The following is an 18,722-nucleotide window of genomic DNA, read 5'->3' as shown; positions in this document are numbered from 1 at the left end:
TATCGAAGAGAGTGCTGCAAAAGCAGAAATAGTAAACACAGCCTTCTGAAATGCCTTCACCAAACAAGATGAAGTAAATATTCCAGAATTCGAAACAAGAACAGCTGCCAACATGAGTAATGTAGAAGTAAATATCCTTGGAGTAGTGAAGCAACTTAAATCACTTCATAAAAGCAAGTCCTCTGGTCCAGACACTATACCAATTAGGTTCCTTTCGAAGTATGTTGATGCCTTAGCTCCATACTTAACAATCATATACAACTGTTCACTCGACGAAAGATCCGTACTCAAAGACTGGAAAGTTGCACATGTCATACCAATATTCAAGAAAGATAGTAGGAGTAATCCACTAAATTACAGGCCCATATCATTAACATCGAAATTCAGCAGGATTTTGGAACATATATAGTGTTCGAACATTATGAATTACCTTGAAGAAAATGGATTATTGACACACAGTCAACATGAATTTGGAAAACAACGTTCTTGCAAAACACAACTAGCTCTTTATTCGCAGGAAGTGTCGAGTGCTATTGACAAGAGATTTCAGATTGATTCTGTATTTCCAGATTTCCGGAACACTTTTGACACTGTACCACAGAGGCAGCTTGTAGTGAAATTGTGTGCTTATGGAATATCGTCTCAGTTATGTGACTGGATTCGTGATTTTTCTGTCAGAGAGGTCACAGTTCTTAGTAACTGATGGAAAGTCATTGAGTAAAACAGAAGTGATTTCTGGCGATCCCCAAGGTAGTGTTATAGGCCCTTTGCTGTTCCTTATCTGTGTAAATGATTTGGGAGACAATCTGAGCAGTCATCTTGGCTGTTTGCAGACGACGCTGTTGTTTATCAACTAATAAAGTCATCAGAAGATAAAAACAAATTGCAAAACGATTTAGAAAAGATATCTGAATGATGCAAAAATTGGCAGTTGACCCTAAATAATGAAGAGTGTGAGGCCATCCACATGAGTGCTAAAAGGAATCCATTAATCTTCACTTACACAATAAAACAGTCAAATCTAAAGGAAGTAAATTCAACTAAATACCTAGGTATTACAATTACGAACAACTTAAATTGGAAGGAGAAGGAACACACAGAAAATGTTGTGGGGAAGGCTAAACAAAGACTGCATTTTATTCGCTGGACACTTAGAAAATGTAACAGATCAACTAAGGAGACTGCCTACACTATTCTTGTCCGTCCTCGTTTAGAATACTGCTGTGCAGAGTGGGATCCTTACCAGATAAGATTGACAGAGTACATCAAAAAAGGTCAAAGAAAGGCAGCATGTTTTGTATTATTCCGAAACATGGGAGAGAGTGTCACTGAAATGATACAGGATTTGGGCTGGACATAATTAAAACAAAGGCGTTTTTCGTTGCTTTGGAATCTTCTCACAAAATTCCAATCACTAACTTACTCCTCTGAATGCGAAAATATTTTGTTGACACTGACCTACATAGGGAGAAATGATCACCATGATAAAATAAGGGAAATCAGAGCTTGTATGGAAAGATGTGTGTTCATTCTTTCCGCCCCATATACGAGATTAGAGTAATAGAGAATTGTGAAGGTGGTTCGATGAACCCTCTGCCATGCACTTAAATGTGATTTGCAGAATATCCACGTAGATGTAGATGGGATTGCCTAGGTCTTGGTGCAGTGAGCGGATCTGCTCATCTAGTGGGAACTGCTGTTCCCTTGTAGCCCTGAGTGAAACCAGCAATGATATACCACCAAATGATTGAGATGACATATCCGTGATGCCATTATGCAAAATGCTGTGCACTTTGTCAGCAACTTTCAACTGTGAAGACATGTCAATCCTATTGTTGGAAATCAGGGCTGTTTTAATGGCAAACAGTAATTGGTTAAACCACACCTGATGCAGGGTTGCAACAGAAACTTCAGCTTTTGTAACTAACATCTGAAGGTGATGCCCAAATTCTGAGGGTGATACATCACTGATTACCTCATTGTTTAGGACCAGTTGCATGTGTAGATATACAATTTATGTACTTGTGGAAGTGCATTGCTCTTGACACATTGATATTTGTATAAAGTTGGGGGACGTGGCACTAATAAAGTCTAACAACCATAGTAAGATCTGAATTTCCAATGTGCCAATGTTAAGTATAAGTCATCACACATGCCATAAGCAGTATGCAAAAGTTCCAACATTCAGCACCACAGAACCGGCATGTACAGCAGTATTGCAGCTTCGCTACGCGGAGGGGGTTATGCAATGCAGCGAACAGGTGGAATGCTTGTTGGCTGCACAAAACCCGGTAATGTCACAGAATTTCCATTGGTCAGAGTTTTCTGAGAGTGAAGGTTGGTATTCGCACTGTCCAAACCATCAATCACTGCCACAGTGAAACGACATCTGTGGCAACCAGCATTATAGGTTCATACTTGATGTTCTGGCTCATTATTCGTAATTTTTGTTGGGTTACAGCTTGTGGGAACACTAGCCACATTAAGAACAGTGATGCAGGCGAATAAAAGCAATTTATTTTGCACTCCTCCATGAACATACAAAATGAGAACCATTCAATAGCTACCCATTGCATGGAAAGTTCAAAGAAAACCGACAAAAATTCACAGAGACGAAGATATCACAAACTAGTTTCTCAGTGATTGCCTTTACTTCATTGATTTATTACATCATTACAAATTCTTTAGTTTGAGTGACTTCTTTTCATACTTATTAAGCAAAAATTTAAATCTTCAATGAGCTTTCCAATTTCTACTTGAAACTTATCAGTGGGAGCTGACTTAATCTTGATGATGTTACTTCATGCGAAAGAGATGTGTGCCTTAGAAATGTGTTCCTTTTCATGAACAACAACAATTTTATTAGCTTTAACGGCTTTGGTTATTTGAATTTTATCAAGACACAGTTTACAATTAATACTACTGCAAATTATAAACTGACTTTGCATCTGTATCATTAGAAATGATTTTAGTTGCTCTAACTGTAACCTTAGCTTACAGACTCCTATTAGCTTTTATTGCATCAACAGCTAATTTAGTATGAATCATAATGTGTTTGGAAATGGATTCCTCTAAAGGGCCTCCTTGGAACCTGCCCCACCCCTATTTAAACAATACCTATTAACATGTCTCATCTGCCTGCACCTGTGTACCTCCACGATGCTACGCTTGTTAATTTAATACATTATTTAAATTTGGACAAGTTGCTATACAATATTATTTGTTTTACATTAAGTGGTTCATACTATGATGTCTTGTCTTGGCCATGTTTGTTGTTACTTTCTCTTTCTATGTAACTTTTCCAATTGTACCTTGATTTTTAACATAGTTATGTATTTTTATTCAGTTAGCCATTTGAAATTACCTTGGTGGGTGAAACTGACTGTAGTGTTAAAAAAAAAGCTGCAATTGGTTCTGTGATTTGTTTTCAATTAATTGCTACAGTTGTGGATACCCTGAACCATCACGTTCCACATCCAGGGGAAAAAAAATGATTACTTATTCCTACATGTAAAGATAATCATGGGTAGGAAACAAACAGAGGCCAGGAAAAGTTTATGGTGAGCATAGATTGGTCTTTCACAGGTCAGAATCGCACTTTATGGGTGAAATCTACTTATTGGAAAATATTAGAGCCCTAAGTAAGATACATAGTTCACTACAGTGTACTTATGACATGTAAGTAGTTTTCCACTTACAGGTTCTCATATAGTAAAATGTTTTTCATTAAGAGTGATACTTTCCAAAACTGTAATTTGCTGTTTCTAATATTTTTTATGTGCTTAAAGGTCTGAAAATATACAGTACAATTTGCAGTTTCATCACGCAGCAACTCACGCTTCTTGAAAATTTAGAGATCATTAAAAAATTTTATCAATGTGGCAGGTCAGTTGTGGGTGCTTATTGTTTGTTCACCAGAGAATTGTGTTGCCACCACTGTTTCTCTATTCAGACCGCACTGTGGTCAAGTTTGGGCAGGATTTCAGTCTACATGATCAGAAGCCACCAGAACACAATGTAATGTGTGAAGTGAGCACAATATTGCAGCAAAAGTGGCCAGTGTTGAGGAAAAGCCAAATGTGTCAGATTCAAGACGACCTCAATGGCTGCAGTATCTGAAACATCAACTAAACGAATACTGCAAAAGGATTTGGGCCAGCCCTTAATGGAAGACCCTTTAAATAGCTATAGAAGGAAGTACAAAACTAGTTTCCACCCTCCCAATCTTATCCATGGAAGTGACTGTCTCTATGAAATAAGAAAATGGATAAATTGCTACTCGCCATAAACATAACATGTTAAGTTGCAGACAGGTACAACGAAAAGAAAGATTAGTGCATAACAATCTTCTCATTGTGTCTGTCTGCAACTCAATGTGTCAACTTCATGATGAGTAGCAATCTACCTTTTTCTCCTTATATAGTTCATATCACAACACGGATTTTTCATTGTTTAAACACATATAGCAGGAGAAATAACCCAAACAACATGTAATGGCATCTACACCTGTATTAGTATTATGTGGCAGCAAACATAGATCTGTAATTAAGTCTGTGAAAACAACTAAATATACAGCACTTTCCTTCAGTACAAACACCTTTCAATTCTTCCTCCTTGCCACACTAAGGTGCTCATTGCCTGATTCAGAAATATTTACATATACAGCTGGTCCAGCCAATTCTAGTTGGCACAAAATTGTGTATAGCACATTGTTTCTCACTGAGGAACAGATTAATGTGGGGATCTGAGGTATTCTTTGAGAGAGAGAGAGAGAGAGAGAGAGAGAGAGAGAGAGAGAGAGAGAGAGAAAGAGAGAGAGAGAGAGAGACCGACCAGGGAGGGAGGGGGGGTTGGAACAGGCCTTTATTACAAATCTTTTGATGACAAAAGAGTAACTCCACACTATATTTATATTCATAATATGAAAAAAGAAGGTTGTATACATGGAACAAGCCTGGAGATACTGACAGGTTTCAGATAGATTACATAATGGTAACACAGAGATTTAGGAACCAGGTTTTAAATTGTAAGACATTTCCAGGGGCAGATGTGGACTCTGGCCACAATCTATTGGTTATGAAATGTAGATTAAATTGAAGAAACTGAAAAAAGGTGGGAATTTAAGGAGATGGGACCTGGATAAACTGAAAGAACCAGAGGTTGTACAGAGTTTCAGGGAGAGCACAAGGGAACAATTGACAGGAATGGGGGAAAGAAATACAGTAGAAGAATAATGCGTAGCTTTGAGAGGTGAAGTAGTGAAGGCAGCAGAGGATCAAGTGGGTAAAAAGACTAGGGCTAGCAGAAATCCTTGGGTAACAGAAGGAATACTGAATTTAATTGATCAAAGGAGAAAATATAAAAATGTAGTAAATGAAGCAGGCAAAAAGGAATACAAACGTCTCAAAAACGAGATCGACAGGAAGTGCAAAATGAGTAAGCAGGGATAGCTAGAGGACAAATGTAAGGATGTAGAGGGTTATCTCACTAGGGGTAAGATAGATACTGCCTACAGGAAAATTAAAGAGACCTTTGGAGAAAAGAGAACCACTTGTATGAATATCAAGAGCTCAGATGGAAACCCAGTTCTAAGCAAAGAAGGGAAAGCAGAAAGGTGGAGGGAGTATATAGAGGGCCTATACAAGGGCAATGTACTTGAGGACAATATTATGGAAATGGAAGAGGATGTAGATGAAGATAAAATGGGAGATACAATACTCCGTGAAGAGTTTGACAGAGCACTGAAAGACCTGAGTCGAAACAAGGCCCCGGGAGTAGACAACATTCCATTAGAACTACTGACGGCCTTGGGAGAGCCAGTTCTGACAAAACTCTACCATCTGGTGAGCAAGATGTATGAGACAGGCGAGATACCCTCAGACTTCAAGATGAATATAATAATTTCGATCCCAAAGAAAGAAGGTGCTGACAGATGTGAAAATTACTGAACAATCAGTTTAATAAGTCACGGATACAAAATACTAACGCGTCTTCTCTACAGACGAATGGAAAAACTGTTAGAAGCTGACCTCGGGGAAGATAAGTTTGGATTCCGTAGAAATATTGGAACACGTGAGGCAATACTGACCCTACGACTTATCTCAGAAGCTACATTAAGGAAAGGCAAACCTACGTTTCTAGCATTTGTAGACTTAGAGAAAGCTTTTGACAATGTTGACTGGAATACTCTTTTTCAAATTCTGAAGGTGGCAGGGGTAAAATACAGGGAACAAAAGGCTACTTACAATTTGTACAGAAACCAAATGGCAGTTATAAGAGTTGAGGGGCACGAAAGGGAAGCAATGGTTGGGAAGGGAGTGAGACAGGGTTGTAGCCTATCCCTGATGTTATTCAATCTGTATATTGAGCAAGCAGTGAAGGAAACAAAAGAAAAATTCAGAGTAGGTATTAAAATCCATGGAGAAGAAATAAAAATTTTGAGGTTCGCCGATGACATTGTAATTCTGTCAGAAACAGCAAAGGACTTGGAAGAGCAGTTGACTGGAATGGACAGTGTCTTGAAAGGAGGATATAAGATGAACATCAACAAAAGCAAAACGAGAATAATGGAATGTAGTCGAATTAAGTCGGGTGATGCTGAGGGAATTAGATTAGGAAATGAGACACTTAAAGTAGTAAAGGAATTTTTGCTATTTGGGGAGCAAAATAACTGATGATGGTCGAAGTAGAGAGGATATCAAATGTAGACTGGCAATGGCAAGGAAAGCGTTTCTGAAGAAGAGAAATTTGTTAACATTGAGTATTGATTTAAGTGTCAGGAAGTCGTTTCTGAAAGTATTTGTATGGAGCGTAGCCATGTATGGAAGCGAAACATGGACGATAAATATTTTGGACAAGAAGAGAATAGAAGCTTTCGAAATGTGGTGCTACAGAAGAATGCTGAAGATTAGATGGGTAGATCACATAACTAATGAGGAGGTACTTAATAGGATTGGGGAGAAGAGGAGTTTGTGGCACAACTTGACCAGAAGAAGGGATCGGTTGGTAGGACATGTTCTGAGGCATTAAGGGATCACCAATTTAGTATTGGAGGGCAGCTTGGAGGGTAAAAATCGTAGAGGGAGATCACGAGATGAATACACTGAACAGATTCAGAATGGCTCTGAGCACTATGGGACTTAACAGCTATGGTCATCAGTCCCCTAGAACTTAGAACTACTTAAACCTAACTAACCTAAGGACATCACACAACACCCAGCCATCACGAGGCAGAGAAAATCCCTGACCCCGCCGGGAATCGAACCCGGGAACCCGGGCGTGGGAAGCGAGAACGCTACCGCACGACCACGAGATGCGGGCTACAGATTCAGAAGGATGTAGTTTGCAGTAGGTACTGGGAGATGATGAAGCTTGCACAGGATAGAGTAGCATGGAGAGCTGCATCAAACCAGTCTCAGGTCTGAAGACCACAACAACAACAACAACAACAACAACAACATGAAAATCTATTGTTTTGGAAGAGTGAAGACAGTATCTGAAACTGCATTTCTCCCACTTTCCAGTATGTATACATTTCTGCCTGCACTGGTTTTTCTAACAATGTCATCAAACATCACATATCCTTAATAAAAATCTTCTGTAACTTCCAATAACATCGAATGGTTAAAAGTCAAAAGCTTTTTGTCATGTACTCCGCAGACACTGTCAGGTACTAACTGACAGCAGTGCTTTTGATTGTCTTATCCTTTTATCAGGGCTGTGCTGTAAGCTGTGAGGTCACTGGTCCTCAGTCCATTACTAAATACGGCAATATTTATATCCTACGTTTGTCATGCTTGCTTCAACCTTTTGATACGCAAATTCTAAACATTATGAGGATCTTTGGAGAAACAGTTCATCCTCATAATGATAGATGTGTCATCAAATGCTATCTGGTATCCATTTTTAAAGCTTGTTCTGCCATGGCTGGTTTCTTGATATAGCATAACAGTAAATATGTCTTTTGTTCTATCTTGAACTGCTCTATACAGTGCGCACTATTTGTTTGATGTGATAGTAGCCGCACTTACAGGATGTCTTATTTAGACAATTGTTTTGAAAACTACAAATCTTCACAGGTCTCATAAGCTGTCATATTTTTGCAGTGTACCTAAAGATTGATTTAGTATTCTTTATTCAGGAAAAAGCCCATCTTTCCCGTCAGTCAGCTACAAAATGGCAAAAACTAAAGATTCTTCCTCTTTTCTTGAGAAATGTTCTGCTTATGAAATGAAATGAAATAAAAAATGTGGCGACATTGTAACCACATTCACGTGTGTGATGATTTACTGTATACACAATCGGCAGATAAAGATGTCATGGAAGGGTAAGACTCCATCTATCACTACCTGCATTGTGATTCTGAATGCCATTCAAGTGTTCCAAAGAGTCCACAAATTATCATGCCCATTGAGCCAAGCAAAAAAAGTGTTGTCAACTTAGTGACAAAAGCAATAAGAAATAAAATCATCTTGTTACTAGTAATGACACAGCTTGAAAACACTTATTCAGGAGAGCCACTGCAAAAGACTCTGAGCACAAAAAAACAACTAGGCTTGTTGAACCCTTGACCAAGGCAGCTTCCTCAAATTTTATCCATAAAATGGTTTGTTTTGGATGGAGTTGGAAGATTTCCCATTGTAACACTGTGCATGTGACTAAAATACTGTCTGCCATACAAGAAATATGATAACATCTAGATGCGCCTACAACAGTCTGACAACTGTGCTGCCAAGGAACTGGGAAAGGAGGTCTATGTAGTTGATTATAGGACTATGTGTAAACATTGAGAACACACAGATGTATCACCACCCGTGACAGAGAGACATTTAATTCAGCTGATGAAACTGACTGTATTCTAGATAGATAAACAAGTCAGGTTTTTAGCCAGACTGTAAGTTAGCAAGCCATTGTTCACGATGAACTGAAGGGGCATTCCTCTTTTATATAGTTTGGGCAACTCATAAAGCATGTGTGGTTTAGGCAACTGAGGGAGTTTATTAATACCATCATCTTCTGGTGATGACTGCTTCACAAGCACTGATGTGTAACTCATTAATCTTGATATTGGGTTTCACAGCAATGTCCATTATGCGTCCTCCTCAAGCATCACAAAAACCATGTGTGGTAATTTGCTTATTCCAAAATAATGGCTGTGTTGTCTTCGTCAGGTGGCATTGCTGAGTTTCTCTGCACAATGTGTAAAGTCCACTGTGTTCAACCCAGTCACACTAGAAGCTGGCAGAATGGGTTTTGAAAGAATCCAGCTTGCTTTATGGTAAACCTCGCCTGTATTCACATTCTGTATTCTCGTGCAATGAACTGCTTGGTCAACAATACTTATTATTTCACACATAGAGAGAATTGGTACAAGGTCAAGTCCTTTTAAGAGCTGCTACAGGTGGTTAACAAGCCCTTAATCATATATTTGTAGTAGGCCTCGAAACTATGAAAAAATTTCATATCACCATCATCAAAAGCCCAATCTGGATAAATTAATTGCTATTTTGTTCACAGCTACATGTCCACGGAAACACATATACCTTTGACAAAAAATTACCTGGTCTAGGGTCTCGTATCAAACCAAATTGCTGCTGCACAGTGCTAGGTGCTGATGGAAGTCTAAGAAATTCTTCTGAAGAGTCTGATGGGCCACCACTTGATTTTCCTGGAAGCAATGTTGCTGGAATGTCCTGTTTACCCATCAGCTACAACAGAGGAATTAATTTTAAAAATAACAATGCTAAATAAATAAATCACAGAACACATCAGACACACAGTACAAGATAGACACTGGGTTAAACTGCTCTTATGGTGACAGCACTTTTTACATACTGTGTAGGTGCTGGTAATAAATGAAATGAAGGCTGACAATCTTGAGTCAGATGTTGATATACAATTAAAAATTCACACGCCATGTCTTTCAGTTATAGTTAGCTTGTATTTTGTTTGTGTCATGATGACACAGATGTCAATATTCAATGAGAATGTCGTTTCTCACTTTTTTTTCGTTAGTAATGTGTGCTTTATTTGTCTTGTAGGAATTTAAAATATATATTATGTGTAATTAGCACAGTGGTATTAGGTTTCAAAGAAGCAAAAAGTTTTTAGATACTAATATATTCTGCAATTGTCCGGAGTCATGATAGTATAGAGTAGATAAAGAAAAGATAATCACTAAATGTAAATTCTTTTTTTGGGTGGAAGATGCTAGTTTATTAGATCTTCAAGGATGTTGTTATGCAGGAATCTAATAGCACAGCTTAAATTGCTGGGATTTGTTTACAAAGAGAAACAAATGAAGACACACAATGTCACTGGCTATCTGCATATGATTCATAATCAACCATCTTCACTTCCCACGATTCATTTTCCTGTTACCAACACCTACACAGTATGTAAATACTGCTGACATCAAAAGTGCACTTCTACCTAGACACTGTAATTCAGACAAATTGGGAAATATTGACAGCTGACTTTCTGGAAGCATTATTTCCTCATTTTGAAGCAAATGACAAATAAAAAGAGAGACAATCCTGAAGAAATGCAATGGCCATGTGTGCGTTAATCTTAGTCAAGGGTGGCACGGACATTACAATATGTAAATAAATGGGATGAGATTACATGAAAATCAGTAGAATGAAAAGAGTCAGTACTGGATATAAACTGCCAAAAATATAGCTTTATTTGGGAGAGGGGGGGGGTGGAGTTGGGGGAGGGGGGAGGGAGTGCAACAGACTGTGGAATAAATAATTTTTTTTATATGAGTAAAACAGCATTGTTATTAACAAGTTTTTTGACAGCTATCACATTCAAGGAAACAACCTCCTTTCTCATAGAAGAGAGAGAGAGAGAGAGAGAGAGAGAGAGAGAGAGAGAGAGAGAGAGAGAGAGAGTGTGTGTGTGTGTGTGGGGAGGGGGGGGGGGGAGAGTCTTAGGGGGAGGATTTTCTGTTGATTTTCCCTTTCCTCGCCAAGTGGTTGCATCTCACAGTGTCATCATGAATTGGATGCAGGAGGTGTGCTGATACAGCAGTGGTACTAAACACAGTCCATGGAAGTACAGTGAGGGAGCTATAGTAGCATGTTCTTGTGTGTTGGTATGTGGCATGATAATGACACCTGTGTTATTTGGTGGCAAATGGCATTGGATAAAGTTTCTAATTACTGTAGGCTTTAATCTGAATGTTTAAATTTGACATGTGTGGCAGATTCATCGGTCAACAAAACAAAAATTAGTCCCAGTGATTCTGAAATTCTAGCCTTCCAGAGAAGATTATGAAACTTGCCCTTGTATTTTGACTTAATCCCAGTTGGATTGCCATTAGTACTTCTTAAGCACTTTGGTGATAAGGATCTGTGAATAACTCACACTATCTGTTCTTTTATTTATTTCACAGTTACATTACCTTAGAACGTATAGTGCATAAATACACTTGCAATAAGTGGAACCTTTACCACGAAATAATTCTCACAATTTATTCTAATTAATTGACTCAATAAGTGCTAATGCTGAAGTGAACCTAAGCGAGATCTATCACAGAAGTAGCAGAGTTCATAAAATGATTGTTGCATCTTTTATAATTTCTAATAGTCGGTGAGTAGAACGAAAATGACTACATTATGTTTCAACTATGCATGTGTCTAGAATCCAACAAAAACTATGGAAATTGCAGGTCGGGGGGGGGGGGGGGGGGGTGTTAGTTTTAAAGCATCTATTAGTTCCTAGATACAATGATCATGCCCAAAATGTTGTGTTTCTACTCATACAAGATTTCTTATTGTTTTGGTCAACCCTGCTCTGATACAGCTGTGTATGCTAGTCTCTTCACCCCTGCATAACTAATCTAGCCTCCTTTTCATGTCCTTTGACTCTTCATAACTGCAGTCCAGTTTTTCTTTAAGTCACAGATAACCTTTTGCTCCCTGTACTTCATCTATGCTACCTTCAGAATAGCTAAGAGTGTGTTTCAGTCAACACTATCAAAGGCTTAGTTTTTTTTCTCCTCTAAATCCACAAACACCTTTCTTCAGTTTACTTTCTAAGGTCAGTGACGAGGTAGATATTGCCTACTATGTTCTTACATTTCCCCAGAACCCAAACTGATCTTTCCACAGTTTACTTCCACCAATGTTTCCATTCTTCTGCAAATAATTCATCTCTCTATTTTTAGCAACTGATGGTTCAGTAATATACCTGTCGGCACCTGCCTTCGCTGATATGAGAATTATGACTGTGGTAATGAAAGGTTTGAACTCACCAAATAATGGAGATGTTCAGTCGCTCAAAGATACATAAACAAGACAGAGAACTTTAATAAAATGTTCCAGAAATACAGTTTGACTGGGTTCAGTGGTTTTGTTGGGTGGGGTGTGGGACGAAGAGTAGGGGAAGGGCAGCTGAAGAAATTTGTGTCTAACAGAATCCTAATGACTGCTGGTGTGTTAATACAGGTTAATGTTTGATTTTAGTGAACATGTGTACAACTTGTTCATCTCAGTACGTTGTTAGGGAAGTCAGCAAGTCAGCATACTGTGAAGCCGACAATGCGGAAAATCTCCTTCCATTACTGAAGTGATGCGATATCTTAGGTTTTGTAGGCCTCATTGATTAATGGTGTGCTTCTAGATGTTCAGCTGAGTTGTTTTTCATTTTACGTACAATATTTCGATGTATGACCCAGTCATAATCTTCAAGTGCTGTGAGCAATGCTGCCTGGGCTCCAATCAGACTCCTTTGTTTTCAACCATCAAACAGCATGGCCAGTGTTGGGAATCAAACAAAGGTTTAAACAACAGTGCAAAATCAATAAGAGTTCATAATCTTGTTGGAGTCCAGACAGTGAAAACACACAATAGAACAGCTTGTAGCTTCTGAAGACGATGTATGGGTTGGTCATCAAAATATTATGTGTAATACGGAAACTCCTGGATGTAAGTACTCCCCAGTCTTCCTTTCATTTCAAACTGAATTTTCCTTTTTATACATTTAGCCAGATTTAACTGTGGCAATTTAAAAAAGTAGCAATAGTTAATAAGCACAATAAGCATAAGCACATGTGTATGTAAAAGACCTCAGAACTATATAGACACCAGTTTCCTTCTAATATCACAGGGAATATCTGTTTACAATTTTTCATATCTAATACCAGCAATTTTACCATCTTTGATGGTGCTGTGAACAGGCTTCCACACCCCATCCCCAAGAAAAAGATTCCCTCTTCTCTCAAACTGAAGGCCACACATTGTTTACCTCCGTCTCCCAACAGCAGCAAACTAGAAAAGCATCATTGTAAGATATTATCCCTACCCCTAAAGTCAGCATGAACATCTTCGGGGTCCCAATTAATGTTTCCTGCAGTTTAGTTCACCCAAAGTTAATCGTGTCATTGGAGAACTGCAACAAATGCAAATGTGTGATGAAGTTATGACAACATTATGAAAAGGACAGATTACCACCCACCATATAGCGGTGATGCTGAGTCGCAAATATGCATAACAAAAAGACTGTCAAAAACAAGTAAGCTTTTGGTCAACAACACCTTCATTGGAATCAGGTGTGTGCATGTGCCTGCACGCACGCACCTCTCACATACATGAACACTGTCTCTGATGCCGAGGCCAGTCTGGCCTTGGCAGCCAGAGATGGTGGTTGTGTTTATGCGAGTTGCATTTGCATGAATGTGTGTGTGTGTGTGTGTGTGTGTGTGTGTGTGTGTGTGTGTGTGTAGAGGGGGGGGGGGGGGGGTGTCTGAATCCGATGAGAGCTTTTCGGGCCGAAAGCTCCCTTGTTTGCCAGTCTTTTTGTTGTGCCTATCAGCGAATCAGCATCTCCACTATATGGTGAATAGCTATGCTTTTCATAATATTGTCATTATTCCATCCGGGGTTTCCATTACGTGATAAGACACAGAACACATGTAATCTCTATTTGATGATATATTCTTGCAGAAAATATACTGTGGGGATGGGTGTGGGGGTGGGGCAACACATAGTAAGATACCTGTGGTTAATAGCAGCTGAGGCGTACCCGATTTAGTTTAGAATCAGGATTCAGACATACTGTTGTGAAAGAAATTAAAACAAGAGTGCCCCACAAAATGCTGAAGAGTGCAAACACACTCTCTCTCTCTCTCTCTCTCTCTCTCTCTCTCTCTCTCTCTCTCTCTCTCTCTCACCCCCCCCCCCCCCCCCCCCTCCCTCTCTCGCACAACCAGGTCTCTGGTTGCTCTGTGACCATACTGTCAGTGGGTGGTGCTTGCAATGTGGCTTTAGCAACAGAGACCTAGCTGTGTGTGTGTGTGTGTGTGTGTGTGTGTGTGTGTGTGTGTGTGTGTGTGTGGGCGTGCGCGCGCGTCACCAATGACGGCCTTGGTGGCCGAAATCTCATTTTCTGACAGCCTTTTTGATGTGTCTATCTGCAACTCAGCATGTCTGCTATACAGTGAGTAGCAACTATCCTTTTCATAATAAAGATGAAACTCTAGTGCCTTACTCAAGCAGAACTAATACGGGAAAAGGAAGAATTGTTACATATATTACGACAGAACTCCAGTTCATAAACATCAAAAGAAATAGATTTTGTGGAAACTGGGACACAAGCATCCACATGTGAATTAACATCGAAAAATAGTACATCCTTAGTAATTGCATATGTATCTCCACTGAGAACCTTGAACTGTTTATGAAGCAACGGATTCCTTACTATGCTATTGTAAGCAGTTAGTAGTCTGTGGTGATTTAAATGTATATACTCTAAAGGATTCTGAAATGAAAAATGATCTGGAAATGATGTTTAGATCCCACAGCTTGATCTCAGTAATTAACTTACATACCTCAGATGGTACAGAAGGGAATACATTTGAGTAGCTGTAAGATTTGTAATGGCCTCATTTTACACTACGGAGGAGTTCAAAGCCACAATGCAAGTAGCCATGTACCTGTAAAACTCTCATACATTCCCAGCTCCTTAGCTGTACGCATGTTTATTATTGTAAACATATTTAAATATGTTTTCTTTTTCTTTAATAGAACCAAAGTTGTAGATGCTTTAATTAAAACTGATTAGTAATACTTATGTAGTACCATAGAACGCAAACATAACAAACTTGGAAAACATATGTTCTATATGCTATGATGTATTCACAAGAATCGGCAGAACTCAATATAAATAAATAAACAAACACATTTTTTGAGATCAAAAGAGTAACAACAAAATTACCTGTTTAGTTGTATGATTTTGCATCTGTATCCTAAATTTATCTGTGATGTTGCAATTCGCCAATGTAACTGCATTATGTCTAACGACGATATCAATACAACAGCGAGGTCTAATAGAACCCTCAGGATCTACAACTGTGTACTTGTTTGGAGCAGTGCACAACACTGGAAAAAAAATTAAGTAGGTTATCTCAGATACGATGACCATTAAAATAATAGTACTGAAAAACAATGATGGGTTACGCAAATATGTTAACTGTTTTGGTAACAATTGACAGTTGAAAATTTAAAATGGTGGTAAACAAGCCTTATAATATGTTTATTTTCCCTAAAAACTGGAATCAAATATTAGTTTGCAGTTTTAGGAAAGTTAGCTGTCATCATATTACTCATGTGGTTACTGGCACAGAACACAATCAATTCATTTGTTCATTCTGTTCCGGAGACTCAGTCATCTGTACATTGTGTTGTGTAGAGCCCATCAAAAAGTCAACACTTCAAGGAAAGAGGAAGAGCCAACTACTTGTGTTTACTCAAGCTAAGCGAAAAGTACCAAATTAAGAGGAAACTCGTTACTTTAGAAAAGCTGTTGCTTTCTCTGTCATGCACTACATGATGACACATATTTATGTAGTGTTTGAAGCTATAATTCCCCCATGAGAAAAAGAAGACTGTCATTCCTTCTGCCTCCGAGTTTCTAAATAGATCAGAAGAGCATATTTGGAAAAAAAAAAAAAAAAAAAGGTTATCACAAAACACATAAACTTAAAACTATAGTTATAAATAACATTTCTTTTTTTTTTGTCCATGAAGAAAAAAAAAAACATTAATGCCATTATAGAACTTTTAACATTTGATATATTAGACCAACCTGAAGGAAAACACTTGTAGTCAAAGAATGACGAAGATATCTGTTGTTATGGGCAGTACAGAGTCAGTAACAAGTTTCATCATTTGAACTGTCATGCCACGGATGCGACTATCATGATGCTGTAAACAGAACCTGGATTCATCAGAAAAAATGACGTTTTGCCAATCGTGCACCCAGGTTCGTCACTGAGTGTACCATCGCAGGTGCTCCTGCCAGTGATGCAGCGTCAAGGGTAACCGCAGCCATGGTCTCCAAGCTGATAGTCCATGCTGCTGCAAACGTTGTCGAACTGGTCGTGCAGATGGTTGTTGTCTAGGAAGCGTCACCATCTGTTGACTCAGGGACCAAGACGTGGTTGCACAATCCGTTACAGTCATGTGGATAAGATGCCTGTCATCTCGATTGCTAGTGATACGAGGCCGTTGGGATCCAGCACGGCATTCCGTATTACCCTCCTGAACCCACCGATTCCATATTCTGCCGACAGTCATTGGATCTTGACCAACGCGAGCAGCAATGTCACGATATGGTAAACCGCAATCGCGATAGGCTACAATCTGACCTTTATCAAAGTCGGTAACGTGATGGTACGCTTTTGTCCTCCTTACACGAGGCATCACAACAACGTTTCACCAGGCAACGCCGGTCAACTGCTGTTTTGTGTATGAGAAATCGGTTGGAAACTTTCCTCATGTCAGCATGTTGTAAATGTCGTCACTGGCACTAACCTTGTGTGAATGCTCTGAAACGCTAATCATTTGCATATCACAGCATCTTCTTCCTGTTGGTTAAATTTCATGTCTGTAGCATGTCATCTTCGTGGTGTAGCAATTGTAATAGCCAGTAGTGTATATTATTTACATATATTGTACAACATATATGAAAAATGCAAAGAAGGTCCACTAGGTAATGTTTATCAGAATCCCTATTACTGTAAAACATCTTTTACTGCAATGTCCCCCACTTTCCAATATGGCCATTGCACAATTTTAGTGAAAAACCATGCATGTTTTTCGAAATGGCCATGCCTCTTTACACATGCGGGAAAAACGAGCACTTAAATTATTCTGTGTGAGCCCCGATTTCTCTTATTTTATCGTGATGATCATTTCTCCTTATGTAGGTAAGTGCCAACAGAATGTTTTCGCAGTCGGAGGAGAAAACTGACGATTGAAATTTCATGAGAAGATTCCGTCGCAACGAAAATTGTCTTTGTTTTAATGATTGACACTCCAATTCATGTATCATGTCTGTGACACTATCTCCCCTATTTCGCAATAATACAAAATGAGCTGCCCTTCTTTGTACTTTTTCGATGTCATCCGTCAGTCCCACCTGATGCGGATCCCATACCGCACAGTAATACTCCAGAATAGGGTGGACAAGCACAGTGTAAACAGTCTCTTTGGCAGACCTGTTGCGCGTTCTATGTGTTCTGCCAATGAATCACAGTCTTTGGTTTGCTCTACCCACAATATTATCTATTTGATCGTTCCAATTTAGGTAATTTGTAATTGCAATCCCTAAGTATTTAGTTGAATTTACAGCCTTCAGATTTGTATGACTTATCACATAATCAAAATTTAGCTAATTTCTTTTAGGACTCATTTGAATAACTTCACACTTTTCCTTATTCAGGGTCAATTGCCACTTTTCGCACCATACAGATAACTTATCTAAATCATTTTGCAAGTCGTTTTGATCATTTGATGAGTTTAAATGACGATAAAATGACAGCATCATCTGCAAACACTAAGACGGCTACTCAGATTGTCTCCTATGTCGTTAATATAGATCAGGAACAATAAAGGGCCTATAGCACTTACTTGGGAAATGCCGGATATTACTTCTGTTTTACTCAATGACTTTCCATCTATTACTACGAACTGTGACCTTTCTGACAGGAAATCACGAATCCGGTCACACCACTGCGGCGATACTCTGTAGGCACAAAATTTGGTTAGAAGACGCTTGTGAGGAACAGTGTCTAAAGCCTTCTGGAAATCTAAAAATATGGAATCAATTTGACATCCCCTGTCAATAGCACTTATTACTTCAAGAGTATAAAGAGCTAGTTGTGTTTCACAAGAACTATATTTTCTGAAACTTCCTGTGTGCGGGACCAAGACTCGAACTCGGGACCTTTGCCTTTCGTGAGGAAGTGCTCAACCATCTGAGCTACCCAAGCACGATTGCACCCTGTCTTCACAGCTTTACTTCTGCCAGTACCTCGTCTTCTATCTACGGGGCGCGAGTCGTGCTAGGGGTAGCCCAGATGGTAGAGCACTTGTCCGCGAAAGGCAAAGGTCCCGAGTTTGAGTCTCAGTCTGGCATATAGTTTTAATCTGCCAGGTTGTTTCATATCAGCACACACTCTGCTGCAGAGTGAAAATCTCCTTCTGGATATTTTCTGACTCTGTGCTATGTCAATGAATCGTTTTCTTCGAGGTACTTCATAATGTTCGAATACAGTGTATGTTCCAAAACCCTACTGCAAATCGATGTTAGTGATACAGGCCTGTAACACAGTGGATTACTCCTACTTCCCTTTTTGGGTAATGGTGTGACTAGAGCAATTTTCCAGTCTTTAGGTACGAATCTTTCTGTGAGTGAGTGGTTGTATATAATTGCTA

General features: G+C 39.0%; 1 protein-coding gene across 7 annotated transcripts in view; it reads right to left on the bottom strand.

Annotated features, from left to right (window-relative positions):
* LOC126189089 (motile sperm domain-containing protein 1-like) overlaps positions 1–18,722 on the bottom strand; it is a 52,619-nt gene that overhangs the window by 28,827 nt on the left and 5,070 nt on the right. For all 7 annotated transcript variants that reach the window (XM_049930919.1, XM_049930914.1, XM_049930918.1 and 4 more), the window contains 2 exons: positions 15,220–15,383; positions 9,560–9,707 (listed from right to left, as the gene is read on the bottom strand). In XM_049930919.1, coding sequence (XP_049786876.1) covers positions 9,560–9,707; positions 15,220–15,383 — 312 coding nt within the window. The remainder of the gene's footprint in view (positions 1–9,559; positions 9,708–15,219; positions 15,384–18,722) is intronic.

The sequence above is a fragment of the Schistocerca cancellata genome, chromosome 1 (genome assembly GCF_023864275.1).
Source record: "Schistocerca cancellata isolate TAMUIC-IGC-003103 chromosome 1, iqSchCanc2.1, whole genome shotgun sequence".
Lineage (NCBI taxonomy): Eukaryota > Metazoa > Arthropoda > Insecta > Orthoptera > Acrididae > Schistocerca > Schistocerca cancellata.
This window is presented reverse-complemented; position numbering and strand designations above follow the sequence as displayed.